Genomic DNA, 26,477 nt, shown 5'->3' on the forward strand with positions numbered 1-26,477 from the left:
CCTAACTCCTCATGGTCCCCAGTAATAATGGACGTACTGTGGTCAAAGACTAGAAAATTATTTATATACAAAAGAACAATTATACTTCTTTATCATTTTGCTCATTGTCAAAGAAAATAAACAAATTAAAGCAATGCATGTCTCCACCACATCAACTCTATAAGTTGGTCTTCTGGCCAACTTTTTATGAAGCTTTATCGCTCTCTAGATTGGATGACAAGACATTGACACCATGATGGTGCATGCACTAAATTAATAAATCAAAATGAGCAGCATGGCCCTAACCTAACCGCCTCCTTTTTAAACTTTCTTCTTCTCCCTTTTCTCGATTCTCATCAGCCATATCGATTTTATATTGAAAGATGGGTAGGAGGGAGCTCTTGAATGCGCTACTAACTTTGCTGCTTCTTCTGTCCATGGTGTTTCACAGGGGAGCGGCTATGATCAGACGCATTGGCAAGTATCAACAACCGGGAAGCACTAGCCTAAAAGCGTCGAGAAAGGGTTTGGATGTGAAAGACGAATACACGAAAGAAGCCGGTGACAATAATGGCAGCGGAGATTATGATTTTTATGGAGGGCACGGTGATGTCCCGAGCCCCGGCGTTGGTCACTAGATCGATCATGAAGTGAGTCTGCTAGCGCTGTGCGTTTTTTGTTTTTGATGCGTTTCACTTTATATATGTACCACCTTCTTGTTGATACATAATGATATCACATATACTTTCCCCCATGTATACTATAAATACATAGCTCGCTAGGATTTCTTCTTTATATGTTTTCAAATTATCTGGGAGTTTTTGGTAATTGTGTTGTATATGTAAGATATATACATTATTTTGTTAATAAGAGAGTGAATAAAAATGTGTGGATTTGAGTTTGAAAAAGCATGTAGTTTTCTAACCAATCGATGGCTGAATTGGGTCAGGGTGGCCTTGGAGTTTCTACCCAATCTTTGGTATTTGCCTATACGTGAGAATCAGCAGCAGAAATTTTACGACCAAGGAAAAGAAAGTTGTTGTATCCCACATCGACAGGTGGAGAAAAGAAAGACTTGGAGAGTTGATATGAAAGAGATTGCCAGACATTGACGAACTCATACCTTTCTCGGCCTTTTGGCTAAGATCAAGTGTGGTATCTGTTCGTATCAGTTTAATATCTGGTATGTGGGCCAATGGCCCACCTCCTTTATTAAATTAATTTCTTTAGAGGGAGAGCCCACCACAGTAGCTTGCTGCTGTGGTTCTCGCACGTTGCCCAAGTGATGCACGACTGCATGGGCCTGGCGTACCCCATTAAATCTAGTCTGAAAATTTGATGGCTGAACCCCAATGGGCTTTTGATTTGTGGCTAAACCAAGGCAACTATTTCCTGTGCAGAACGAAAAAGTTGGAAAGCCCACGACACTCAATCAAAATTGCTGTGAGACTATAAGGAAAAACAACTAATGAGGTGCTTTTATTTTCTAATTATGCGGGAATTAATTTCGAAGAGGCGCTAGGTTTAATGATTATGCCGGAATTAGTACCAACAACACTTTTAATAAAGAATTTACTAAAAGACAAACTGCTTAGTAAAAGAAAATTCACCGATATAAGCCCAAATTATAGATAATAAAAGAAGTGAAATAATATTGCATTATTGAAAAGACATTAATGCCCTTAATACTTTTGTAATGTAGCAGGGTGGAAACGACTTTATGTATTTTGTATTATTCTCATATCGCCTGCAAGGTCTGTTGTCGTATACGGAAGTATTTGCCAATAGGGGCTCAAATTCTTGTCCCGACTTTATGTATTTTGTATTATTCTCATATCGCCTGCAAGGTCTGTTGTCGTATACGGAAGTATTTGCCAATAGGGGCTCAAATTCTTGTTCCAGCTCCATATAATGGTTACACTCGAGGCCAATATGAGAGCAAGAATCTACTTGAAAAACAGCAGGAAAAAGGTTGATATTTCCGTCGTCGACAGGTTGAGGTGAGGTGAGAATCAGTCGGAGAGTTGGTATAAAAGAGACGGCCCGGCAAGTTTACAGTCGTACTTTTCTCAGCCTTTTGGCTGAAATTACGTGTAGTATTTGTTCTTGTTAGTTTAATCTCTAGGGGGAGAGTCTATCACAATAGCTTGATACTAGGGTTCTCGTGCGTCGCACCCCATTGAATCTAGTCTTCGAAATTTATAGCTCAAGCCCAATGGTCCCTTGATTTTCGACTATGTGGTGTGGCCTAAGCTTGCTCGTTGTGCCACGTATCTGATCTCAACCTGACCCTACGATAATGAAATGAGAATAATTTTCTAACACTTCGTTGACTATGTGTTGGAAAATAAATTGAATTAAGCTATAATTTTCGGACATTTTGTTGACCAATTTGGAACACTTTACTATCAAGCGATGTGAGATACTGTTGACAATGATAGTCTAAATTATCGCTAATTGATGTAAGACGAATGCTAGCAACATACTTTCTAACATTTTATTTATTTATTTATTTTAAAAAGTGGTGTATTAGTATTCCCGCTCTTGTCTCGCGTATGATGACAGGGGAATACTTTGGTTCACAAATTCTTAGAACAGAATCAATATCCCAAACTTAACCACGTTCTTCTTGTTTTTTAATGATTAGATAAATATATATCTACATATAAGATACTGTCTCTTTACTGATCAGTGAATATTGAGGGACATTCGCAATGGTCGGTTGTTGGACACTTTACCATTTGGTCGGTTCATTCATTTGGTCAGTTAATCTTCATATGCACACAAATCCGCCATGATTCACTGTCATCAGCTTTTTCATGCCATCCAAATATAAACTTCATATCCATCTCCTATCATACCAAAATAAACACCAAATCTTACCCAATACCCAGTTGCCAGCTGTTTGTGGCCACTGAGTGTTGAAGCTCAACTGCCCAAGTAGTAGTGTTAAGTGCCTCATTTGCTGGATTTACCATGTTCCAATATCCAGAGGTTCACGCTGATTTGCTGGTGTGAAAATGTGAGGTAATATTTCTGTTTTTGCAAATAAATGCATGATGGTTTATAGTTACAAAGGCGGAATCTTGAAGAAAATAGCTGTATTTTTGACAAAAATGGAGGTCACGATCTTCTTTTTATTTTTAGTATGGAGATCTCAATCCTAAACCCAGTAAAGAATGAAGATAGCTGATGCAATCAAAAAGTGGTTTAGCTAAAATGTAAAAAAGGACAAAGTGGGTCAGAAAGGGGACGCCCACACTGGCCACTGGGTGATAGAAAAACGGAAATGACTGAGCCTTTCAGCCTCCATGTTTTTTGTCATGAAGGGTTGGGAAAAAGTTAGCTCCTTTAATACATTTGAGCTAGCATTAGCATGTTCAGCAGCACTTGGCTTCACATGGGTTTGCCCTTTATAACATCCTTCTTTGCAAAATCTCTTTTTTCTTTAGCCTTTGGTTGCTCTTGCATTCGTCACTAATACTATATATAAGTTTCTTGAAATTCAGGTTTGGTGTGCTCTTAATTTTGTTTGTTGATTTCTTGAGTTAGCTGCAAACCCATTTAACATTTGTTTAGTGACAGGGATAGTTTACCCTTTCTGTTTATTTCTTATTTTTCTTTTTCTTTTTTTGGTGAAAATTTTCTATATACAGAACAAGCTTTCATGGTTTAGATAGCAAAAGAGACTGAAGGGGTGTAACAATTAGGTGAGAAGTTGGAAAGACCAGAAACTCATAAATGAAATTATTAACTATTCAAAGGCTGTGGGTGTGAGAGAGAAAAAAGGTAGGGATAAGATCAGAACGTAAGAAATGGTCCTTGAAATCAGCTTTGTTTGCGCGGGCACTAGTTGGCTGATTTATCTTTTTCTCTTGGGTGTATGCAACTGTTAACAATTCACGTGGTTTTGCCTTTTCGTTGCCATTACTTAGTTTTTTTTATTTGGCCATCTACTAATTTTCTCCTATTTCGTTATGTTTTTCATGTGAAAAATGTAAAGTTTAGGTCCACATGCATTACTGAATACACAGTTAAATTGAAGTTCCTTCATCTTTGTCCTATAGAAGGTTGACAGCGACATGTCAGTTTTATTTTGCCTACCCTACCAACCATTATAGGTTGGGGAGGGTAAGACAATAGTGACTGGAAACTGCTGCATAGAGAACGAATGAGGGCCCCTTCTCCATTTATGAGTCTTTATCTGAATAATTCTAGTGCAGGTGATCACAACTTCTTTTTATTTTTGGTATTTGCCTCTTTGCCAAAGGTTGTGGGCTTTTGGGTTTCATCTCTTTGAGTTTTCATTCTTATCCTGGAAATTTGCAACAAAAAAAAAGTTCTCAGCTTTCAAAAATTTGGTGGGAATGTGATACAGGTATGGATGTCATGTGGGCTTATTGGAAAGTGGGGGAATATGCCCTTTTATCTCCTCTATTTCCGGGAAAGTAGAGGGAGCTGGGTGGGAGTTCTTTGAAGTGTGATTATCCCATGAAATCTCTTTAGCTGGATTTTATATAATTTAGATTCTGTTCGAGTTAACCAATAAAACTTGTACTGTCTCAATGCAGATCTGCAGGTAGCTGCGTCCATCTGATGAAATCTAGTCTCAGAGTTGAAAGTTGAGCGCCATGGATCTCGAGAGAGTGAAGTGTTGGGACACTTCAAAGGTTAGTGCTTTATCTTCATAAGTTCAATTTAAGTGTTTCTTTGCTTATGGGCATTATAACCCATTTGTAGTTTCTGCCGGGTATGGTTTTATAAGCAAATTATGTTTGAAAAACTTGGTAAATGATTATAACTTTAGCAGTTCATTTGGTTCTAGAAATGAACTGAATTCTCAGAAAGCTGTATGTTGAACTGCATTTCAGAAGGACTCTTGGAAGAATATTCTGCTTTTAGCCTACCAGAGTCTTGGAGTAGTATATGGGGACCTTAGCATTTCTCCTTTATATGTCTACAAGAGCGCATTTGCAGAAGACATTCAACATTCAGAGACCAATGAAGAGATTTATGGTGTACTTTCTTTTGTCTTCTGGACTCTTACTTTAGTCCCTCTGTTCAAGTATGTCTTTATTGTCCTTCGAGCTGATGATAACGGAGAGGGTAAGTACTGAACAACTGAACAATGCTTTTATTGTCCTGTTTTTAGGTTGTAACCTTTCTTCCATGTTTTTCTGCAGGTGGTACTTTTGCACTGTATTCTTTGATATGTAGGCATGCAAAAGTGAGCCTTCTACCCAACCGGCAGCTTGCTGATGAAGCACTCTCTACTTATAAATTGGAGCACCCACCAGAGAAGGAAAAAAGTTCAAGGTTGAAAGTTGTACTGGAGAAGTGCAAGGCCTTACACACTGCTTTGCTAATTCTTGTTCTTCTTGGCACTTGTATGGTAATTGGTGATGGAGTGCTCACTCCAGCTATTTCAGGTAGACGTCTTTCCAGTTTAAACAATATAAAAAAATGTTGCAATTCTTTCTGGTTTGACAAATTCATGTCTATGCTATTTTAGTCTTTTCTGCGGTGTCTGGCCTGGAATTATCCATGTCCAAGGAGCATCACCAGTGTAAGCTTCTCATCTCCTATTTTATTTCGTATAAGATTTTTCATTTCCAATCAATAGTAGTAGAGGACTAATAAAGTTTCTGTTTTCTGAACATTATGTTTGATGAACTATAGACTTGATTTTGATTATATTGAGGAGGTTGGGATGAAATTAATATTTTTTCGAGTATGTCTGTTTATTGCCTCGGAAGTGAATTGGAAAGATATAAAGTACCAACAATCAGTTAATTGTAGACTTGCAGTAATGATTTGCCCATTTTGTCTATTTACATCTATATTCTGCCCCAATTTGCAGATGCAGTGGTTCCAATTACTTGTTTCATATTGTTGTGTCTTTTTGCACTTCAACACTATGGCACCCATCGAGTTGGATTCTTTTTTGCACCAGTGGTGTTGGCATGGCTTCTGTGCATCAGTGCACTTGGCTTATATAACATATTCCAGTGGAATCGGTATATCTATCAAGCTCTGTCTCCATATTACATGTTCAAGTTCTTGAGGAAGACAAGGATAAGCGGATGGATGTCTTTAGGTGGAATATTGCTGTGCATAACAGGTACTTTTGGAAAATATTTGCATATAATATATTCCTGTATATATTTTGCTGTTGTCCTGCATATTGATGAATAATGTGTGGCTATGCATGCAGGCTCAGAGGCCATGTTTGCTGATCTTGGCCACTTCTCATATTCTGCTATTCAGGTAAGTCTTACATTCCTCGTAGTGTCTTCTCTATGCATTGTGAATACTGATTTGGATACTAATCAGGGAGTTGCAACCCCCACTGTCTTAGTGCAGGTTGCTTTTACCTTTTTGGTTTATCCAGCACTTATATTGGCATATATGGGTCAAGCTGCTTACTTATCACAACATCACCACACCAGTCACCGGATTAGTTTTTATGTCTCAGTTCCAGGTATGTGTTTGTCATTCTTGTTTTATAGACAGGAATATTATTCAACAACATTTCATTAGAAAATGTGACGACTTTACGTTTTTGGGTACAGAAAGTGTGAGATGGCCAGTGCTTGTACTGGCCATTCTTGCTTCTGTTGTGGGAAGCCAAGCAATCATCAGTGGAACATTTTCTATCATAAACCAGAGCCAGTCACTAGGTTGTTTCCCAAGAGTCAAGGTTGTTCACACTTCTGACAAGGTACATGGCCAGATATATATCCCTGAGATCAATTGGATGCTCATGATCCTCTGCATTGCAGTGACCATTGGATTTAGAGACACAAAACACCTGGGGAATGCATCAGGTAAGTTGGTCTTTATATATTTTTCTAGATTCATATTATAAAATTCATCTCTTATTCATAGAGTCTGCCTAAATTTCTTATCATGAATACATCCAAATGCAGCTAATTAAAATTTTAAAATCATTAATGTTTCTTGAAGTACTAAGCAGCAGTTTTTATTTATTTATTTCAGGGTTAGCAGTGATGGCGGTTATGCTAGTGACAACATGCCTCACTTCCTTGGTGATCATCCTTTGTTGGCGCAAGCCACCTATTCTAGCCCTTTGCTTCCTAATCTTCTTTGGATCTATTGAATTGCTCTACTTCTCAGCTTCACTCACAAAGTTCCGGGAGGGTGCCTGGCTCCCCATCCTTCTTGCTCTGTTCCTCATGACTATCATGTTTGTTTGGCACTATGCAACCATCAAGAAGTACGAATTTGACCTCCACAACAAGGTTTCCTTGGACTGGCTTCTAGCGTTGGGTCCAAGCTTGGGAATTGCTCGAGTCCCTGGCATTGGCCTAGTGTTCACAGATCTCACCTCTGGCATTCCTGCTAACTTCTCCCGCTTTGTAACCAACCTCCCTGCTTTTCACCGCGTTCTAGTTTTTGTGTGTGTAAAGTCGGTCCCTGTCCCTTATGTTCTGCCTGCTGAGCGCTACCTTGTGGGTCGTGTTGGTCCTGCAGCTCATCGGTCCTATAGGTGTATTGTTCGGTATGGATACCGTGATGTTCATCAGGATGTTGACTCCTTTGAATCAGAACTAGTTGATAGGCTGGCTGATTTCATCCGATATGATTGGTGTCGAACACAGAGAACTAGCTCATGCACTGAGGATGATGCATCAAGGTCTACTGATATGAGTGACAGTAGACTGGCTGTCATTGGAACAGTGGCATTTTCTGGTGCACCAGCTTATGAGATAGAGGAGACTCAACCGGCAAGTGTGTCTGTTGGTTTCCCAACTGTAGAAAGTATAACAGATGTTATTGAGATGGAACCAGTTGAAAGAAGAGTGAGGTTTGTCATTGATGATGACTCTCAGGCTGATAGCCGGACTGAGAATGCCATGCAGATACGTGAAGAGCTCGAGGATCTGTATGCAGCTCAACAAGCTGGGACGGCGTTTATACTCGGGCACTCACACGTTAAAGCAAAGCAAGGTTCATCTATCATGAAGAGATTGGCCATTAACTTTGGGTATAATTTCCTGAGGAAGAATTGCAGGGGGGCAGATGTGGCGCTCAAAGTGCCACCAGTGTCCCTTCTTGAGGTTGGGATGGTTTATGTTGTCTAGACCAGACAGACATGTAATTACCAAATAGTTTTGTCTTTGTTTGCTCACTCCTGTAGCAGAGAGAGTGGAAAGGGATGTGCTAGGAAGATGATTGTGTAGTTCAAAGAGGTCTGTAGAAAAATGTTACTCTACCACGCCATCAGTTTCACAGATGATGCATTTAGCTAGATTACTACCAGCAAACTCTGAAAATTACTACTTTTTCTTGGGTCGATGTCAGACCTGACTTGTCATGATCTTATGCCATCTTCAGATTTTACTGTAGTCTGGGAAACCTAATTATTTGGAACAATCAACCTGTTCTACACTCGTAAACAATATGATCAATAATGTATGTATAACCTAACTCTATTCGCAAACACGAATCTTGACTCCTTATACCGAAGTTCGGATTCCATACCCATGGATTAGAATAGTTTTAGACTATCAATTGTACAAGGGAAAAATAAAACACCGACTCTGTTCAACATGGCATGTGCGCTTGCATCCTAAATGATGTGGATCTGAGGACCTGGATCCAAATCGCCCATTTAATAAAATGAGTGATCTGAAAATAAACTTGGTTTTTCACTAGCCATCAGTCTCAGATTCTATAAGATACTTGAATTCTGGATGAATGACTTTTGGAAAAAACCAAATGACTGCTTTGATAAAGGGCCACGTAGTATTATGCTGACCACCAAGCCCAGTGAGTGGCAGGCATGCTATCTTTCTCTACGCGTGGCTACTATTTAGTCGTCTAAATAGGCAAAAGATTCAGAAACGAACACCCTAAACACCAACAACATACAAGGAGCAAAATTAACTTAATTAATTTTTGCAAAGCAAAGCAGACATGGGAGTTCTAAGAACACTTCCTTTGACCCCTCCACACGGCAAGTTCCCTTCAAATTTTGGAGTTGCAGAGTGCTTATCAAACCGTGGAGGGTTCGTCAGCAAGAGCTCTCAGTTTAGGGTCTTAGCCAAAACAGAGAAGGGTGAGAAAGGTGACAAGGAAGAACCCAAGAAAACCAAGCAGTCATTGTTTAGCAGTGTGACAGAAGCACTTGATTTTTCTCAAACCAGGTCTGCAGAGGACGCTCTGCTTATTGAAGATGCTAGAGAGGCCACCAAGTCTGGAGAGAAAATGTCCAGGGAACAGGTATGTTGAAAATTAAAATGCTTTCAAACTAGCTCATTGTTTTAAAAAATTTGCTAATTGGGTTTTCTTATTTTCATGCAGTATGGGGCTCTGAGAAGGAAAATTGGAGGAACATACAAGGATTTCTTCAAATCTTATGTTGATGGTATGTAGAAATTTTGAAATCATAGTGTGGTTCAATCCAAATAGCAGCACTCTTTTCTCAATATTTTGGCTCAAAGTTGTAGTGATTTTCCTAACTTCGGTAATTGTTTTTCACTTGGAAATCAGTGGATGGGCAATATGTGGAAGAGGGCTGGGTGGACAAAACGTGCAAGGTTTGCAAGAAAGATACAGGGGGTGAGCCAAGGCAAGTGGACAAACTTGGAAGATATGTTCATGTGGCGTGTATGGAGAAATCGAAATCTGGCAACTTTTTTACCAGACTTTTCTCAGGATGAAGACAGAGAACATGGTGCTTGTATTGTATATCAGATATCCCAGAGCCTGGTGACGCGATGTGATGCCAATTTTAGATACAAAAATATATAATTCAATGTTGGGTAGAAGATTTGAGAACCTAGCTTGTTTTTCTCTTTTAACTGTAATTGATGAGCATTGAGCAATGAAGTGATCATAGTATGAACTAAAATATGCAGCAGGGCAAATCCATTCAAATTTCGTTTGACCAAGCATTCAAGTAAAAACAAAAACAGATGGAGCTACAATATGATACGATGCATATAATGTAAATTTGGTAACATGTGATTTAAGGCAATTTGCAAGCAAACCAAGGCCTCAAACCGTGTTTAAAGATTGTAGGAAACCTTCCCCTTTTTGTTTGTTTAAGTTTCCCTTTTCTCAACAATCCTGGGTTTGATTTTCCTCTGTTAATTAGGAGTAATGTCTATTTTCCTGGTAGAAATGGGGTTTGGTTTAACCTATAAAAGAGCCTAGTTTAGAATTGTATTTTGGAAATTATTCATACAATCAATCAAATCAAGCTTCGAGTTGCAGACGTTGTCTAAGCTTCATAGCAATCTTTGCAATGGCCTGCAACGTTCAATGGCTCTGTCTCATCTTCTCCATCACGCTTTCGGTGCTACTTGGACCAAATTTTGCAGGTGAGTTTATTGTTACAAACTCTTGTAATGTTTACAATTGATTCTCTTATAATTAGCCTTGTTTTGCTCGTGCTCAAAGTTTTATCATACATGTGAACTTTATTTTTTGGTATTCGTTGTCAATATGATTAAGATATTGTTAGATTCTGAAACTAGTAAACCATCTAGACTGTTTTATTATTTTTTGAGAATGAAAATCATAGACTATATTTAAAGTTAGAAAAAAAAAAAAACCCTTAAATTTCATCGCCAGACTCTGTTGAATTGAAACTTCGATTTTGAAAGCTGTTCTACTATCCAAAGTACACTTCCTGTAAAAATTAATTAACTATTTTTCGGATCATAAAACTGATTGTTTCTAATTGTTTTGATGAACACTGGCCATTATTTCTTTAAAATTTAACGAAGTACTAGTTAGACAGAAATAGTAAATGTGCTAACATGCTTGTATTTCTCTAATTATCAGGCGCTTCTTCAATTGGAGTATGCTATGGAATGGTGGCCAACAACTTGCCACCACCAAGAGAAGTAATTGACATGTACACATCGAATCAAATCGGACGAATGAGACTCTATGATCCAAACCTAGAAGCATTCGAAGCCCTTCGCAATACTGGCATCGAAGTCCTAGTTGGAGTTAGGAATGAGGATCTTCAACAACTTGCAAACTCCTACTCTGCTGCTCAGAACTGGATAGCAACATACATAACACCTTATTCGCACCAAATCCAATTTCGATACATAGCTGTTGGCAATGAGGTCATTCCAGGAGACTCTGCCCAGTATGTCCTCCCAGCAATGAAAAACTTGCAAAATGCTTTGGGCAATAGAGGCATCAAGGTCAGCACTTCAATTGCAACATCAGTCTTGGGTGTATCTTACCCTCCCTCAGCTGGAGCCTTTTCTCAAGACACCATGGAGTACATGGTACCTATTGCTCGATACCTCAATAGCATTGGTGCACCCTTATTAGCCAATGTGTACCCTTATTTTGCCTACATTGGAGACACAATTGACATTTCACTGCCTTATGCATTGTTCGTTTCTGGGAAGGTCGTGACAGACGGTCGTCTAAGTTATGATAACCTGTTTGACTCCATGGTGGATGCATTACATGCAGCATTGGGGAAAGCAGGGGCGCCCCAAGTCCAAGTCGTGGTGTCCGAGACAGGCTGGCCCTCCCATGGGAATGGGAAGGTGACAACACCGGCCAATGCACAAATATACAATTCGAACCTAATAAGCCACGTCTTATCGTCCCGTGGAACACCAAGGCGGCCGGGGAACTCCACCGAGACTTACTTGTTTTCCATGTTTAATGAGAACATGAAGCCTGGTGCAGCAGTGGAGCAACACTGGGGTCTCTTTCATCCCAACAAGTGGCCCGTTTATCCAATCAGTTTCCTGTGAACAAAAATTAAAGAACAAAGCATGGTTTCAGTAATTTATGTGGTTATACAGTTAGGATTTGTTATTTATTTTCATAATTAGGATGTAATTTGTCTCTAAACATTGCAACATTATTAGATTTCTTGTCACCAGCCAAAAGTTTGAGTTTATTTAAGCATTATCCAATTTTGATTTTCTCCTACTTTGTTTTTTGGTCTGTTTTTCTCTCCTACGTTTGACTTGAGAATCGATGATGCAATTGATTCAGCTAAGCACCAAATGAAGAACTTCAACAATACATTGACAACAGGAACCAGACTTTTACTATTATATGCTTAATTAACCACACTCAAATTGAAGTCCATAGAATTCAACCATTAACAAACTAAAAGTAAAGAGATAAGCAGATGCAGATGAAAAACGGGTACCAGAGGGTTTTGTACCAAACGACCATGATCGCCGAAAATCGGCGAACTTGTAGAAGGTGGCCACCACTATAATCTGTGAATCCGAGTTATTCAACTCGGGCAAGCTCGAAATCGGTACTGGAACGGTGGGCCCAGAGAAGCACCTGAAAAGTCTCGTGCTTTGACGGACGCCATGAAATTCACCTGGAAAGTCTAATTGGGTTAAATCAAAGAACAGTTGAAGATGAAAATTTGACGGTTCCTAAATTGAAAGAGGGTGGGGGTGAAATCTAGGGTTACGGTTTATAGAGAAGGTGATGAGGTGTTCGAAAAATCAGTCTAGGCGACCACCTAGGAGCTAGGCGGGAGGACACCGCCACGATTTACCCCTAATCGTTAGGGGCAGGCGCCAGGGACTTAGGCGGCGCCTAGGCGGGTCTGGGCGCCTCGGCAGACTGCTGAAGGAACAAAGAAGAAGAGGAACGAAGATCAAGATCACGCCGTCCACCTGGCAGCCACCTTAACGTTTGATTAATCGAAATATGTCCTCAAACGTTGTAAGGGCATTTTTGACTTTTCGAATTTCATTTGTGCTGTTTAGTTTTCCACATCCAACAGTCCAAAAGTCATCTGCCGCATCTAACGATCCAGAAGTCATTACAGTCTTCTCTTTGTAAGTTGTAATTGTAAGAAGATGTAGGCAGTAACCTAAATGGCGGGAACAAACAGTGCTTAGCGGGAAAATCCAATTACCTTACTTAAAAGCGCGGGAAGCCGCTCTCAAACGGCACAAAGAGAGACTGAGAGTGGAAGAGGGAGGGAGATAGAGGATCATTTGCAATCAGATATGGTGGGATTAGCGTACGACTGCTTGGCGAACCCTCTCGGAGCCGTTCGATCGACGTTCGAGAAGGCCATCGCGTCGGGATCGGACCCCGCCTCCTTCGACGGCCGGGACTGGGGCGCCGTTGATCTCTTCCGTCACTTTCTCTTCGAGGACGATGGTCTCACTCAGGTCCAGACCCTAAGCGTACTTTCAATTGTCAGTCCTTTTATTTGGGCTCATTTGTTGTCCTTGAAAACCCTAATTGTGTATTTTTCCCATTAATCTCTTGTGTCTATCTTGACCTAGATATTATCACATCTGTTGTTAAAAGTCTTTCCCTTCAAATAGTTTTTTGTGTGATATGTGTTCTCGTTTCATCACTGTTTGGGAAAATTTAGGTGCCAATTCTGAATTCTGCAACTATAAGATGGGTTCAGCCCAACACTCTGGTTCGGTTTCGGGGAATGATACAGGACATGTTGGGAAATGAGTTCTATGTTGGTGCTTATAAGGTATCTTATGCCCTCTGATCATTTTCCGGTGACCCAAAATGGGCTAATTTCTGTGCCACTAAAACAATGTGTTGTGGCTCTTTTGAAGGATGGCTCGGTTTGGAGAACCAACAAGTTTACGGATGTTCCTCAGTTCCCTATGGATACTTCACCGGACATGCGATTATGGGAGCGCCGTATGCTCTACTGCATCCCGGTGAGTTCTCTATACTCAAACTCTTCCTTCTTTGTAGAATATGACATCAGCTTCTGTTCTTAGCACATAACCATATGCTTAGTATTGGTTATTGGTTGTTTGTTGTACTTAAGTTTTCTTTTTGTTAGGGTAAATGACACTCCTTGAATTTCAGAGTGCCTACTACCATATTCAGTTTAGATGTGTGGAATTAAAATTGTGGATCGTTCCATGATCTGATTCTTCTTGGGTTGTTATCTTGTTTACATCTTTAGGTGCCAGGACAGAATTCATGGACTGAATCTCCTTCTGAAGCAGTGATGTATAGAAGTATGAATTCGGCAACCCAACAAAGAGAGAAGCGCCATAGATTGGATGTTGAAGCTACTGATAACATGGATTGCAATGTAATTCCATTCTCATAATCTGCGTATTAACTGTTCACTTTAACTCGATTTGCAGTAAAAGGATAATCATATTTAAGTAGAAAAGGCAAACTGCATTACAATGGTAATTTTCCTTATGGTCATCTTTGTTCTGAGCTCCGAAGCAGCTTAAAACAGTATGTTATATGGATTTAGGAAGTTTTTTCTTAGCAAAATAAGTAGGAAGCTTTCTGAAGGGGTTTCCTGTTAATTGGATTGTTATAATTTACTTGATAGACTAGGTGCATTCATCATTATTTTGGGCCTTGATGACTTGATGATTTTTTGGGGCTGCACATCTGATTCTCTGAAGCTTTAGCTTTGTAAAAATGTCTTCTTTTTTGTCCATCTGACACACTGCATTCAATGACAGGTCTCAGATGAAGGAGTTGAATGCTCTCCTGCCAAAAAGCTGGTAAGTAGAACAAATTTCAGTTTATTTTGCTCTTTTATTTTATTAAAAATCATTATTTTATGATTCTGATGGAATAAAAATTTATTTTACTAAATTTCTTCTCCTTTTTCAGAAAGAGGATGGACATCTTCAGTCTCAGGAGTCAATTACTGAGGGCACCAGCTCTAGTATGATTATGGGGCCTGATGTCAACAGGGATTCGCTTCCTTGTCTTATTAAGGTACATTGGTCAATTAGTTGTACCAATAGAAAAATGATGAACTGAGATTTGTTCTCTCTTTTTGTGAAAGCTGATGAAACTGTTATGGTTATCAGATATATGATTGTCCAGAGTCTGACTTAAAGCTAAATGAGGTTTTTGAGTTTGTTGGAGTCTTCACTTTCGATCCAGAGTTCAAAGTGGACAAGGATGAATGTGATGATTTCACAAATGGTTTCAGTGAAGATGTGTTAGTTCATTTTCCCCCTAATAAGGTATTGGCTGTGTCTTGCATCTACGCAACTGTTGGTCTCCATATATATGAACAAAGGACTAAATCTTGCATGTTTTTTTTTTCTTTCTGTACAGCTTGTTTGTTAGTATCTTGTGTTGGACTATAAGTACGTAGCTCACTTAAATACGTTTTCCTTTGGTGCAGGTACCACGTCTCCACTGTTTTATTCATAGGAAACTTGCAGTTCATGACTTCCTACCTCATTCCCCTACAGTGGAGGTGATTTTGTGGTCATTATAGTCATGTTTCTTCAAACGAAGGACTTATATACCTACCTGTGTGTATTTACTATTTATGCTAACGTGGTTGTGTTGACAATGCAATTATTATCTGATCTTATAGCCAAAGCCCAACTTGGTCAAAGAGATCAGGGAAGCTCTCTTGGGACATCTTACAGCTATTCTTGGTAATGATGGTGTAGCTGCTCATTTCATGCTGTTACATCTCTTGTCCACGGTAAATGGTGCCTTCTCATATCAAACTTTTTAGTGTTGGATCCGCATGATGGTACTTCTACATTATTTTTGTTCATCTACATCCCTTCTGAGTCCATTTCTTATCTCAATCTCTCAAATTACCTCTGCCCCTTCCCTCTCTTCATCTCCTGTACTTATGAGGTATATGATTTATTATGGTTTTGACAGGTATATTCTAGAGTTGAAACTGTTGCTGTCGGGAAGCTTTCACTGAATCTCACTTGTTTTAGCAAAGAAAGTGTACCTGTGTTTGGCACTCCGCTTCGCCTGGCTATGAAGAATCTTTTACCATTCACACAATGTATATCCCTGACAGTTGATTATCTCAACACTGCTTCTCTCGCACCAAGAAAGGATTATGAGACAAACAGGTAATCAGATTTCTAATTCCTTAACCAAGTATAATTTTCCTTTCAGTAGTAATTTTTTAATTTCTAAGTATCAATTTTGCTATAGTTTTAACTCTTCACATTGCTCCAGGCTGATAACTGGAGCTCTACAGCTGGCTGAGGGTTCACACTTGATCTTTGATGAGACCCATTTGGAAGCTGGAACTCTCAACTCTGTTGGGGTTGAAAATGCAAGAGTGCTTAAAACTTTAATGGAGTTGCAAAAGGTGATTTTCTGTTTTATCATGCATATGCATGTACGTGTATATTTATGTATTACTGCTTAGTGCACTAAGATTGGAAAACCCTGCATGGATTGATCCTTAGTAGTAAACAATGCATTCCTGAGAATTTTAATAGAATTTGTGCGTCATGAGATTATTATGTCGTTCATCAAGTATTGTGCTAAACACGTGATACATTTAATTTGTCTGTTTCAGGTGGAATACGATTTTAAGTTCTATAAACTGGACATGGCAGCTGACATCAAAATGCTTATTTTATCTGAAGGCAAATCAAACATTTTGCCTGCTGATATAGTGTTACCTTTCCACCCTTCTTCAGTTGGTTCCTCTGAAGTTGCTGCAGAAGCACTAGAGGCTTGGAGATGGTACTTGGCTACTCTTAGATCATTGCCACATTCTATTGAGCCGGAAATGCAGAAGGTAAGAGTTAGCTTGACATCAACAATTAACCTCTAAACCCGAGCATAATTCTCATGGGTTGATACCTTACAGGTGATAGAAAATGACTTGGTTGCAGCAAGGCAAGAAGATAGGAAACTTGGCACCCAAGATTTTAGCAGGTTAGAGACTGGAAGATTTTCCAAATGTTCTTGTATCTTCAAGTTTTGTTTATCATCTCATCTGAAATTTTCCTTTGCTTGCAGATTGCTGACAATGGGCCGTCTGATGTCTATGAGTTTTGGTGAAACCAGCCTATCATTAGAACATTGGCAGATGGTTAAGGAACTGGAAAGGTTACGAAAAGAGAGGCTCAAGTGAAAGTAAAAAATTACTACTGGGAATTGTTCTAATTATTAACTGGTGTAAATTATAGCCTATGGCTCTTGCTGGCCCCAAGTCCGGAACTTTTTGTAAGAAAATAGTGTCATTTAATAATAGTGTGCTGCCTATTCACATTTTTTGGTTGTTGCCAAATTCACATCAAATTTCAGATTGTTCAAAACGGTGGGCCCTTTGTGTTTGGTTACTGACTACCTCTTTAGATTCTCTTTAGTCTTTACATTCGGTAGCCAGGTTTTCCTATTTCTCAAGTTCACCGTTGACCAAATCAACCCCAAATAGCTTGTAGCTCAAGTAATTAAGAACAGTTACTCATATATCGCAGTCATGTGTTTAACTTATTGGCCAAAGGTATCGTAGGTTGATATGCTCAGAATCTCAGATGATAATGGTCATTAGTTGCATCTTTTCTAAAGAAAAGCTCCTATTAATACACTCATTGATCTAATATTGTAGTAGTTGAAAAATAAAAATAAAAAAAATTGCTGAGAACTTAAAAAGGAGTTTCCATAGAAATCCACAAAGTATATAATTAAGATACCAAGTACAAAGTTGCCCCAGCTGGGCTCAGTACCCAGTTAGGTATGGTATGAGTAATAAATCTGCATACCTACCCACCACCTTCAAAGATATTAATGTGCATTTTGCTTCAAAACAAACAAAATGCATCTTCAAAATGGACGATTTCTGCGAACTATATGACTCACAATCTCCACCGTTACTATAAATAATATATATAGCAGGCCTTGCGGGTGCCAAATTAGCCACCTCAGCAATAACATTTGCCTCTTTCCTAATCTACCCTGTCTGTCTCCCTCTCCTCTCTCCCCTTTCCCAAGCAATCAAATATTACATATACAAATCACCCTGCGCCATTTATTCCAGACTTTTTACTGTTTGTAAAAAAGTCTAGAATTGACCGCCCGAAAATGTTTGACCAAACTGCCAGTTAGCTGGCACAGCATTGCTGGTCACAGTTCTACCGTCACTGGTGGTGACTTGGAAAGACAAAGCCTGGCCATTGAGGTAAGAGTTGCTCTGCCAGTTCTGGCCCCAGTTCCTTGACATGGCTTGCCACCCTGTTTTGGACCCCTTGATTGAAACAGAGTGCACATCCCCTGCACCTCCAACGTTTGTGATCAAAACCAAGTTGAAGTAAGAGTGACCGTTGATGGTGAATCTTATCCCTCCCTTTTTCACACAAGAAACCCTGCACATACCAACGCAACAACCATGTTAAAAATGTCACTAGCTCACAAATAAAATTATTGTTTGCAACCGTCACACTGAAAAATTATTCGTGAGTGTCTATATGAACACAACCATGTTGATGTGACTAACTCACAACACAAATAAAACTATTATATGTGACCGTCGCATCGAAAATTACTTTTTTTTACCTTCTGAAGGAGACGGGGACAATTCCGGCTCGGTATTGAGCAATTTGTAAGAAGGCAGGCTCAGCCAAATCAAAGTGCTGGAGAGGAGGGTTGCACCAGCCACCATTGTCATTAGACTGAGCTAAGTTAGGAGGGCAGAAGTTTGTGGCAGTGACGATGATGCTGCCGGGGAGGCACCATTTGGGGTCACTGTCACATCTCATCTCATAACAAGACCCACAGCTCAAGCCATCGTTGAACAGAGCTGTGCTGAGAGCTGCAGTGTTGGTTCCATACCCTTGGCTATACAAATTTCCATATCCACAAGCACCTCCTGCAACACCAACATATATGATCCCATCAATTCATGGTAGAAATTTACAGTTTGAGCTACTATCTGCCCTTTTGTACATTTTCGGTTTTACCCAAAAGCTCAAATGACACTAAAGTTTCTAACTTTAACACAAAATTACCCCAAAAGTGAAGAAAACTAGTAAGAGAAAAGAAAGAAAGTGACTTGGAATGAAATTTACAGCTTGAACTACTATCTGCCCTTGTGTGCATTTTGGGTTTTTACCCAAAAGCTCAAATTACACTAAAGCTTTTAACCTTAACACAAAAATTATCCCAAAGTGAAGAAAAACAGAAAGAGAGAAGAAAAAAAGAGACTTGGAACTTGGTAACTTACCCATTGTGCCAGAGGCATCACCCCCACCATAAAATGTGGCATGACCACCTTCCCATCCTCCTCCATAGTCACCATAAGTGCCTTGAAGACATAGATTGAGAACAGAGAACAGAAGAGCAATGGCTAAGTGTGAGGTAAAAGCCATTGTTGTGTATATTTTTTGTGTTGTGAGATAGCGGAGAGAAAGACTTGCTTGACTATTGACTGCAAAGTGGTGAGTGCTTAGCTTTAGGGAATTGGGGTTTTCTTATATAGGGAGTTGAAGGCATTGGTTGGGGGCGTTTGGTGGGGGCTGTATACCCAGAAAGAAAGAGACAAGTTTAGCATTGTTCACTTTTTTGAGAAATAGAGGGAGAGAGAGAGCCAAAGCCACATAAGTTAACACATTCATATTTTCAGGTCATATTACAAGAATCAATGTGCACATGCAAATGTTCCAGTTAGACTTACCAACTGCTGAACCCAATGACCCCACCTGCACATGCATTTCTCAAACCGTTTTCTTCCATCTTGCAATTACTTTATACTTTTATAAATTAATCTTATTTTACTCAAATCAAATGCCTTGTCTATCTAAACATTTCAGTTCATTTGCCTGAGATTGCGGAATTTAGCCCTTCAAATGGGGGTGTGTTTAGGTTCACACAAGTCCAATCTGGTGGCCTTGTAGGGTGGATCCAAATGAGCATAATTTGTAAAATTATCAACACCCCATTTTAGCAAACTGTTTGCACACTACGATTCATTAATCTCATTACCCTTTTGCTTAATATTTTTTTCTGAAAACCCAAAGGAAAAAAAAGAAGAAAGAATCATTTGAAGAATGCAATGAATGAGCAGAGAATCAACTAGAGAATCCGACATGAAAATCATTAGCATCTTTATGAGAAGCTTGAACTATCAGTTTCACGTGTGTGTGATGATTTAAAGAGATTGAGAATCTGTTAATATGTTTGATTTGCTAGACATTAGTTAAGTTAATTAAACAACTAAATCTAATTTCTTTCGACAAATAAATAATTTAGAGATGCGTCATCGAATGGTAGGTAAATGCCAAAGAGTAGATAGATTTCTAGAATAATTTGTCGGTTGAAAAATATTAATAAAAAAACAAAATAAAAACAAAGCAAAGTAAAAAAAATAAAAAATAAAAAAACATCGTGAAGAAAAGTACAAATTATATATAAAAAAATTGGTTAGAGTAATTGTCAACCCAAATAGTACACCAACTAGCGTTTGTATATATATAAGTATCACCCATACACTTTTGTTGTCTCCAATACGACGATTTTAACAAATTTAAAATAAAACAAAAAGATTAGCATGTTACTTGTTGACAATGTAATCGTATCATCAAGATTTATAGAGTGCTTACCTTTTTAATATTATGACTGAATACGTCTTAATTTGTTGTTTTTATTGAAACTTTGAAGCAGTTCAGTTATAAAAATCGTCTTTTAAAATAAGATAATCGCGCGTATTCAAAAATTACTTTAACAAATTGTATATAATAATAAAAAATTATACTATGTTGTCCTATTTTTAATCAAGATTTAAAATAATGATAATTTTTAAATATCTATGTCATTGAAAAATTGGATTTATTTTGATGATGGACCTACCATGTTAGGAGCACATGCCAGACCCGGGCTTGGCGGTCCATTAATTTCATACATCATTTTCAGATAAATTTGCTGATGCTTTCAGTTCTAAGATATGATAAAATAAAAAAAATATTGTAAAAAAAACATACAAGACAAATACATAAATTTAATTGTGAATTTGTAAACTTTTGAGACAGCTCTCCTTTTCGAAGTTTTCTTGTTGATAAGAAAAGGGGACGTGACATAACCTCCATCCCATGCTCAATGAGAATTTCACCTCAACATAAATCTTTAAATTTGTCTCTTGTGTAAAGGAATATTATGGAGGTGGATTTCTGGAATCAAAATCTCTACTATTTTTGAACTCGCACACTTTTCACATATGTCTGTGTGTGTGTGTTTTTTTTAAAATTCATGAGCAAACAAATGACAATGGTCCAAAGTGATTATGGTGCACCGAATTCGGTGTGAAGTCAAAGTTTGTGGCTTCAATGTGAATTGAGAGAAAACAAATATAAATATAAATTCTTTCGGTTTGTGTACCAAGACTTTGAAGAACGCTTTTATACCAAAATAGTGACATTCTTATTGCAATCTAGTTTTTCTCTTTTTTCTCGGTCAAGCGGGACGGAGAATGCATGCCTTCAAATCATAATAATAGCACATAAAAGAAACAATAATTCGAAGAAAAAAAAAAAAAGAGGAAGAATATATTGAAGCAAAATGCGAATGTGAACATAGTTGTTGTTTCATTTATTGCATGTTTTGGCATGGCATTACAAGGCTTGAGCAGTCTAAATAATGAAGGGGCATGATTTTGATATCTCATGTGTATATATTATTATTGTTATTATGTCTTCTTTGCCTGACCAAAATATGTGATCCTAAAGTTGCTGAAACCTTCTGTTGTGGACAAGGTTGAAGGAGGTTGAATTGATGAGATCCACAAAAGGCATGTGGATTTTATCCAAATGTTTGTGAATGGAGGACCCATGAAACTGGCCTTCACTTGGGGCTGTCTGCTGCTGCTGCTGCTAGCTTTAGACCCATGAAAGTGTCGTCCCAGTTGCATGAAACTAAAAAGAATGGAATGACCCATTTGCTGGGTCAATTGGCAAGAACGTTTTGTTTGAGTGGTCGCTTTCTTAGGGTAGTTAATAACATGGTCACTTATAGCAGCCACAACTAGTCCCACATGTATGCCAACTTCCAATATAATGCAAGTTCATACTCCAACCATGTGCATTTAAATGGATAACTTGGAGTGTAGGCCATCCCACACCTGGTCACATGTGAGCCATGTTTGGTTTTTGTAAGCTCTTCTTTTATGTTTTATGTAATGTGACTAGCAAAACTGTTGTCCCATACTGTGTACGAGGGTGCCATGAGCTAAATTGAGAGTGCCAAATCTGTTGTCCCCAAATGAGTCGTTCTCTTAACTCTCACCATTGCAGGACTTTAAAGATTGAGAACAATAACTGCAAAAGATTAAAAACACTTTCAAGTAGTTTTAAAAAATAAGGGTGATTTTGAAAACTCGATTTCACTTTTTTAAAAACATAAAATGAAATACGTTACTAAACATGTTTTCAGTTTTCAATTTTCAATTTTAAATAAAAAAAGTGATAATGAAAACTGAAAATGAAATAGTTGTCAAACAAAACAAGTTAATGTCAAAGCCTAAACCTTAGTGGTTGTTTACGTCCAACTCCAACATTGAGTATCAATCTTATTTATGTAGTTGTCCAGGAAAGGCTCGTTCCAAATTTTACTTGCAACGACAAAAACCAACAAAATAAAAAGTAAAAAAAATTGTCGCATATTTGCAGAGCCGGCATCTATAATATGATGCGGCAATGGGATTTGAGCTTTGGGGGTTACGCCCTTTTTTGTTTCTTGTTCTTTTTGTTCTTTTGGGGGGTGGCCTTATCAATCGCAATTTACAATGAAATGTTTCCGTAAATGAAAAGCAAGTTAATATAAATTGAGAGAGACAGACAGAGAGAGAGAGAGAGAGAGAGAGAGAGAGAGAGAGAGTCAATCCACTACATAAAAGTCAAAACCACAATATGAACATAACACCGATTTCCACAGTATGACAATTTCAAGGGTTACAAATGAACAGAACACAAAGGAAGGGATAGGGGGATCCCAGGCATGAAAAGTTGCATCTATTACAATGCTCTATTCTCACATGAGCAACCCCAAGGAATCAATTAGGAACTGAATAAGCATTCATGAACTGCTTAAGACCTAAAGCAGCTACCAAAAATTTTGGGAGCAATCAATTCAAAGAATCAAAGTCCAATAAACGAGTTTAAACCATACCTTTGGTTGAGGTCAGTCTATGAACAATCCAATAAATAAGGTGGACCTGGGGTAGATCAGCATTCAAAATCTCCTGTTGCTTTCACCGGCAGATATGGAGGGCCCTTCAGGCCTCACTAGATGAGAACCTCTGTTACTGATGTCAAGCCCCTGAAATCGGCCAATTGAATCCTGCTGCAACATATCTGAGCACGCATGTGACTGGGCTGCAGAAAGCATAGGCTGATGGGGAGCTGACATATTTGGCTGGAAAGGATGAAACTGTGGCATGTGAATGTTCTGGGAATCACGCTGCCCTGCTTGTGACTGACTGGGAAAGAAGGGGGATTGCGAATATGGACTTTGGTGCATTCCCATGTTGTATGAATCAGTGTGTGTTAGTACTTCCCCGGTTGCAATCTTGAGCCTCTCAAGTTCTTTCTTCAGTGCATCATTGAGAGCTGTATTAAGGGAAGAGTAGCACAAGAGAATTGGTGGTTAGCAATTGCCATAGCGCATTGGGGAAAGGTAGCCTTGCCCACTTCAAAGTACAGTTACCAGACTCAAACCAAAGGAGATAACCAAGAACATAATAGCAAACCAATGACTTGGTTGGACTAATGCGAGAGACCACATCATTAAGTGTACAAAGACCCAAAGGTAGCATTTGTAAAATTTAATACCTAAGGGACTCAATGCATTCTTAACTGATATTAACCACAAATATAGCACTGAATCAGCTAAGACCAGTACCCAGATGATGATCCATTGGTCACTTGTATAACAAGTAAAACAAGAAAAATTCAATAAAAGGTGCCTGAAACCATGGAAATAATTCCAAAAGGTGGGTGCATGACACGTACCATCACGTAACTGAGCTTGTTGTTCCATAGCTTGCACCCGAAGCTTAAGCTCTGAGTTCTCAGTAGATAAGCCTGTTGTATCTCTCTGAAAAAATAACACAAAAAAATACAAAACCTCTCAGATATCAGCCTATGGAAATAAGCAATATGCAGGCAATGAGTTATAATAAATGACAATCTCTTAAATCAACACCAGGGGTGAAGGACAAACAAGTCCTGATTACAAGTTTTGTAAAAGCTCAAAATAATCTCTTTAGAACATCTCTCTCTCTCTCATGTAGCATTCCTATGCCAGATGACCATTCAACTACATCTGCATGAACTACATGACTATAATCAGATGAGGCAAGCAAGATGAGTATTTGAGTAAGAACCTGGAACAGAGTGAGTTGTGCAGATAGGGTAGTAGCTTCTGTTTGTAGGGTCTGAACTTTTCTTTCAAGTTCTGAGATGTACCGGGCCTTCCTCTCTTTTGACCGAGCAGCAGACTGCCGATTTGCCAAAATCCTGTTTTAAAATATGCAATTGGTAAACATTCTTTAGAAACACCCCCATTAAGTATACGTATAGTTAAGAACTTTCATCAGACATACACCACAGTTCAAGCTGCTGGATTACAACCAAAGGACAAATAAGGTCTTACATGCTTAAAGCCTTTTCAAGTGTTAGAATTGTTCTCTAATAAGGTCCTTAAGTCAGGTTTCGTATATGGATGGTTGAGAAATATAATGAGTGAGAGGCATCTCAACCATTCATATCTAATATAACGGTTGAAGAGTAAGTCCTCATTTAATGACCTTACCAAAGGACTTTGAACGAAAAATTAATAGCAATAATATTATAGTTAGAAGTAGTATTTGTATAAAAAAATTATTCAGATAATGTTCCAACTAAACATCCTTAAATGTTTGAGAAAGTTGTTGGTCATTTGTTGGCAAATTCGGGAACAACGAATAGCAGTTATCTTTAAGAACCTTATGCAAGATCTTGCGTGTATCATTCTGAGATGCAATTCTACTAGTTGTTTTTCCACTAGGAACAAGCAGCACATTTAATTGTTGCCTCCTAAGCTAAATTATCGAAAACTAAATGGGTCACTTAAGAAAGATAATAATGCTTCTTCAGCATCATAATTACAGTTTCGAATGACAATTTAATTTTCCTAAAGAAAATAAAATAAATTTTGGGTTGGAGCGTTACTTCTATGGCAGAGAGCAGAGCACCCACACATTCATATTCAACATACGATAAGCAAACACAAATCCCTCCAAAAAAAAATATATTCTTTTTTAATACCAGTTTATAAGCTGATAATATCCAGCTAAAAAATCAACCACAACGAACAATATGCAAAAGTTTGAGTCACAATACAAAAATGAAGGAACAAACATAAGCAAACAGATGCATAATGTGATAGAAGCGGATAGAAGAATACCTCTTAGCTCGTTTTGGGTCGACAGTCCAGAGCTCGGCGAGCTTATCAGGAGCCATGGCCTTCTTGGCCTCTATGCTGTCCAAAGACGCGTCAACCGAGTTGCTATGCCGGTGCCTCGGCCTCGCACTCATCTCTCCACCAAGCTCGACACCTGTCTCCGCGGAGCCTCCGGGATTCTCGACTTTTGGGTCGGAGGGTCCATCGTCGAGCTTGGATCCGAGCTTCTCGATGTCCATGTAGGTGCAGAAGAGGTCGTCCTCGGAGCCGCCCAGCTCCTCGAAGCTGCCGGATGGGCCGTCGAACGGGTCCTGGAGCAGATCCAGGTCGTCGGGGATCCGGAATTGGACTTCGGATTGGGCTCGACGGTGGTAGGAGCCCCGGAACGAAAGGCTGGGACTTGCGTCCGGAAACGGCGTCGTCATGCGTGGCCTCTGAGAGGCCTGAGAGCTAGAGCTCGGATCCGGTTTCGGGTTCGCCGGATCTTGCATTTTTCTTCGACTCTGGAGCTCCCTGCTGTCTGCTGTCTGCCTCTCTTTTTTCTCTCTCCTCGTGTCCGAAACTAGTTGTGTTGACAGTGAGTGTTCCTCACTCCTCCAGGACCAGATTAAGTTGGATGGACGTTTAGGAGCGAAAAATGAGAAACCATGTTACACGGCGCCGTTTCTGTGTGGACCGACCGAGGTTAGATAGTCAACTGAGATTATGGATTGGGCTTAAGGTTTAAGATCTTCTATTTACGATTATGGCCCAACGTGTTCTACGATTGGGCTTGAGGCTAGTTTGTTACACCGAATTAAACTCGGTGTCGATGATACTTTTTTCTTCCCAACATTGAAAGATTTCCCGAGTTTGAATGCGAGAAACGGAGAGAAAGCATGAGACAAGTATGCAATATTGGAGATATGAAAAGTGACCGCATTGTTGTAAAGTTTTGTACATGTGAAGTTACAAATCCTTGTGTATACTACCACAACAATTGAGGGTTTTGAGTAGGCTCCTCCTCCTTTCCTACATCATCAAGTATAAATGTCAATAGTCTCCGATGGCCATGTTAGGTTGTCTTGGCTGCAGGCAAACATCTTGGTCCAAAGCACCACTCGGGTTCTTAGAACTAAGCTTATGCAGATGTTTTGGTTGAAGCTGCTCCACTCCACATCACATGTTGTTCACCTAATTAATGAAGGTGGTGATGAATTTGAGACAAGGTTAGCAAAGTTGGTGAGGGCATTAACGTGTTCCATGTATATATGATGTAACTTGTATGGAGGTAGTCAATCCAAGCAGACAGACAGGTGTCTTGCTCTAGAACTTTGAGGGTCCATTGGACGTTTTGACTAGAC

The 26,477-nt window shown here is 39.1% G+C and overlaps 6 protein-coding genes across 11 annotated transcripts; 4 read left to right on the forward strand and 2 right to left on the reverse strand.

Moving 5' to 3' along the window:
- On the forward strand, positions 4,107-8,391 carry LOC18785187 (potassium transporter 2). Of its 4 annotated transcripts, none has more exons than XM_020556305.1 (10): positions 4,107-4,202; positions 4,551-4,649; positions 4,851-5,085; positions 5,163-5,408; positions 5,492-5,545; positions 5,840-6,100; positions 6,194-6,246; positions 6,343-6,460; positions 6,552-6,806; positions 6,979-8,084. In XM_020556305.1, exons 2-10 carry the CDS (start codon positions 4,611-4,613, stop codon positions 8,082-8,084), a joined length of 2,367 nt encoding a protein of 788 aa, XP_020411894.1. In that variant the 5' UTR covers positions 4,107-4,202; positions 4,551-4,610. The 4 variants fall into 4 exon arrangements, with proteins under 4 accessions (XP_020411894.1, XP_020411892.1, XP_007220249.1 ...); XM_020556303.1 differs by lacking the exon at positions 4,107-4,202 and adding an exon at positions 4,211-4,357 and having other exon boundaries at positions 6,979-8,391; XM_007220187.2 differs by lacking the exon at positions 4,107-4,202 and adding an exon at positions 4,358-4,459.
- Positions 8,819-9,865, forward strand: LOC18786797. The gene is made up of 3 exons (XM_007218435.2): positions 8,819-9,225; positions 9,307-9,370; positions 9,496-9,865. The coding sequence occupies exons 1-3, from the start codon at positions 8,920-8,922 to the stop codon at positions 9,663-9,665; spliced, it is 540 nt and encodes a 179-aa protein (XP_007218497.1). The 5' UTR covers positions 8,819-8,919; the 3' UTR covers positions 9,666-9,865.
- LOC18785077 (glucan endo-1,3-beta-glucosidase) lies at positions 10,788-11,866 on the forward strand (the record flags this gene model as incomplete). Its single annotated transcript, XM_020556309.1, has 1 exon — positions 10,788-11,866. A coding segment is annotated over one exon (951 nt), but the record flags the coding sequence as incomplete, so codon positions are not given.
- On the forward strand, positions 12,814-16,996 carry LOC18785240 (mini-chromosome maintenance complex-binding protein). 3 transcript variants are annotated; one of them, XM_020556307.1, is made up of 14 exons: positions 12,815-13,166; positions 13,349-13,462; positions 13,551-13,658; positions 13,913-14,044; positions 14,436-14,477; positions 14,590-14,697; positions 14,793-14,951; positions 15,116-15,190; positions 15,314-15,427; positions 15,616-15,818; positions 15,928-16,063; positions 16,277-16,501; positions 16,574-16,641; positions 16,726-16,996. In XM_020556307.1, the coding sequence occupies exons 1-14, from the start codon at positions 12,972-12,974 to the stop codon at positions 16,838-16,840; spliced, it is 1,794 nt and encodes a 597-aa protein (XP_020411896.1). In that variant the 5' UTR covers positions 12,815-12,971; the 3' UTR covers positions 16,841-16,996. The 3 variants fall into 3 exon arrangements, with proteins under 3 accessions (XP_020411897.1, XP_020411896.1, XP_007218874.1); XM_007218812.2 differs by having other exon boundaries at positions 12,816-13,139; positions 16,726-16,971; XM_020556308.1 differs by lacking the exon at positions 15,116-15,190 and having other exon boundaries at positions 12,814-13,166.
- On the reverse strand, positions 17,348-19,222 carry LOC18785430 (expansin-A8). The gene is made up of 3 exons (XM_007218787.2): positions 18,929-19,222; positions 18,262-18,574; positions 17,348-18,071 (listed from the first exon to the last, which is right to left on the reverse strand). The coding sequence occupies exons 1-3, from the start codon at positions 19,071-19,073 to the stop codon at positions 17,771-17,773; spliced, it is 759 nt and encodes a 252-aa protein (XP_007218849.1). The 5' UTR covers positions 19,074-19,222; the 3' UTR covers positions 17,348-17,770.
- On the reverse strand, positions 22,563-26,334 carry LOC18785407 (transcription factor RF2b). The gene is made up of 4 exons (XM_007218119.2): positions 25,138-26,334; positions 24,077-24,209; positions 23,703-23,787; positions 22,563-23,300 (listed from the first exon to the last, which is right to left on the reverse strand). The coding sequence occupies exons 1-4, from the start codon at positions 25,623-25,625 to the stop codon at positions 22,924-22,926; spliced, it is 1,083 nt and encodes a 360-aa protein (XP_007218181.1). The 5' UTR covers positions 25,626-26,334; the 3' UTR covers positions 22,563-22,923.

This window comes from Prunus persica, chromosome G2, assembly GCF_000346465.2.
Source record: "Prunus persica cultivar Lovell chromosome G2, Prunus_persica_NCBIv2, whole genome shotgun sequence".
In the NCBI taxonomy this organism is placed as follows: Eukaryota; Viridiplantae; Streptophyta; class Magnoliopsida; order Rosales; family Rosaceae; genus Prunus; species Prunus persica.

Bases quoted from the DNA above. Each gene is read 5' to 3' on its own strand.
- LOC18785430 (XM_007218787.2), bottom strand. From the start codon at position 19,073: ATGGCTTTTACCTCACACTTAGCCATTGCTCTTCTGTTCTCTGTTCTC. The intron at 18,575-18,928 runs GTAAGTTACCAA...TTGGTGTTGCAG, and splicing joins TGATGCCTCTGGCACAATGG to GAGGTGCTTGTGGATATGGA. The intron at 18,072-18,261 runs GTAAAAAAAAGT...TGGTATGTGCAG, and splicing joins GTCCCCGTCTCCTTCAGAAG to GGTTTCTTGTGTGAAAAAGG.
- LOC18785407 (XM_007218119.2), bottom strand. From the start codon at position 25,625: ATGCAAGATCCGGCGAACCCGAAACCGGATCCGAGCTCTAGCTCTCAG. The intron at 24,210-25,137 runs GTATTCTTCTAT...ATTTTAAAACAG, and splicing joins GACCCAAAACGAGCTAAGAG to GATTTTGGCAAATCGGCAGT. The intron at 23,301-23,702 runs GTACGTGTCATG...CCCTTAATACAG, and splicing joins ACAAGCTCAGTTACGTGATG to CTCTCAATGATGCACTGAAG.
- LOC18786797 (XM_007218435.2), top strand. From the start codon at position 8,920: ATGGGAGTTCTAAGAACACTTCCTTTGACCCCTCCACACGGCAAGTTC. The intron at 9,226-9,306 runs GTATGTTGAAAA...ATTTTCATGCAG, and splicing joins AGAAAATGTCCAGGGAACAG to TATGGGGCTCTGAGAAGGAA. The intron at 9,371-9,495 runs GTATGTAGAAAT...CTTGGAAATCAG, and splicing joins CTTCAAATCTTATGTTGATG to TGGATGGGCAATATGTGGAA.
- LOC18785240 (XM_020556307.1), top strand. From the start codon at position 12,972: ATGGTGGGATTAGCGTACGACTGCTTGGCGAACCCTCTCGGAGCCGTT. The intron at 15,819-15,927 runs GTAATCAGATTT...ACATTGCTCCAG, and splicing joins AAGGATTATGAGACAAACAG to GCTGATAACTGGAGCTCTAC. The intron at 16,064-16,276 runs GTGATTTTCTGT...TGTCTGTTTCAG, and splicing joins CTTTAATGGAGTTGCAAAAG to GTGGAATACGATTTTAAGTT.
- LOC18785187 (XM_020556305.1), top strand. From the start codon at position 4,611: ATGGATCTCGAGAGAGTGAAGTGTTGGGACACTTCAAAG. The intron at 5,086-5,162 runs GTAAGTACTGAA...GTTTTTCTGCAG, and splicing joins AGCTGATGATAACGGAGAGG to GTGGTACTTTTGCACTGTAT. The intron at 5,546-5,839 runs GTAAGCTTCTCA...CCCAATTTGCAG, and splicing joins GTCCAAGGAGCATCACCAGT to ATGCAGTGGTTCCAATTACT.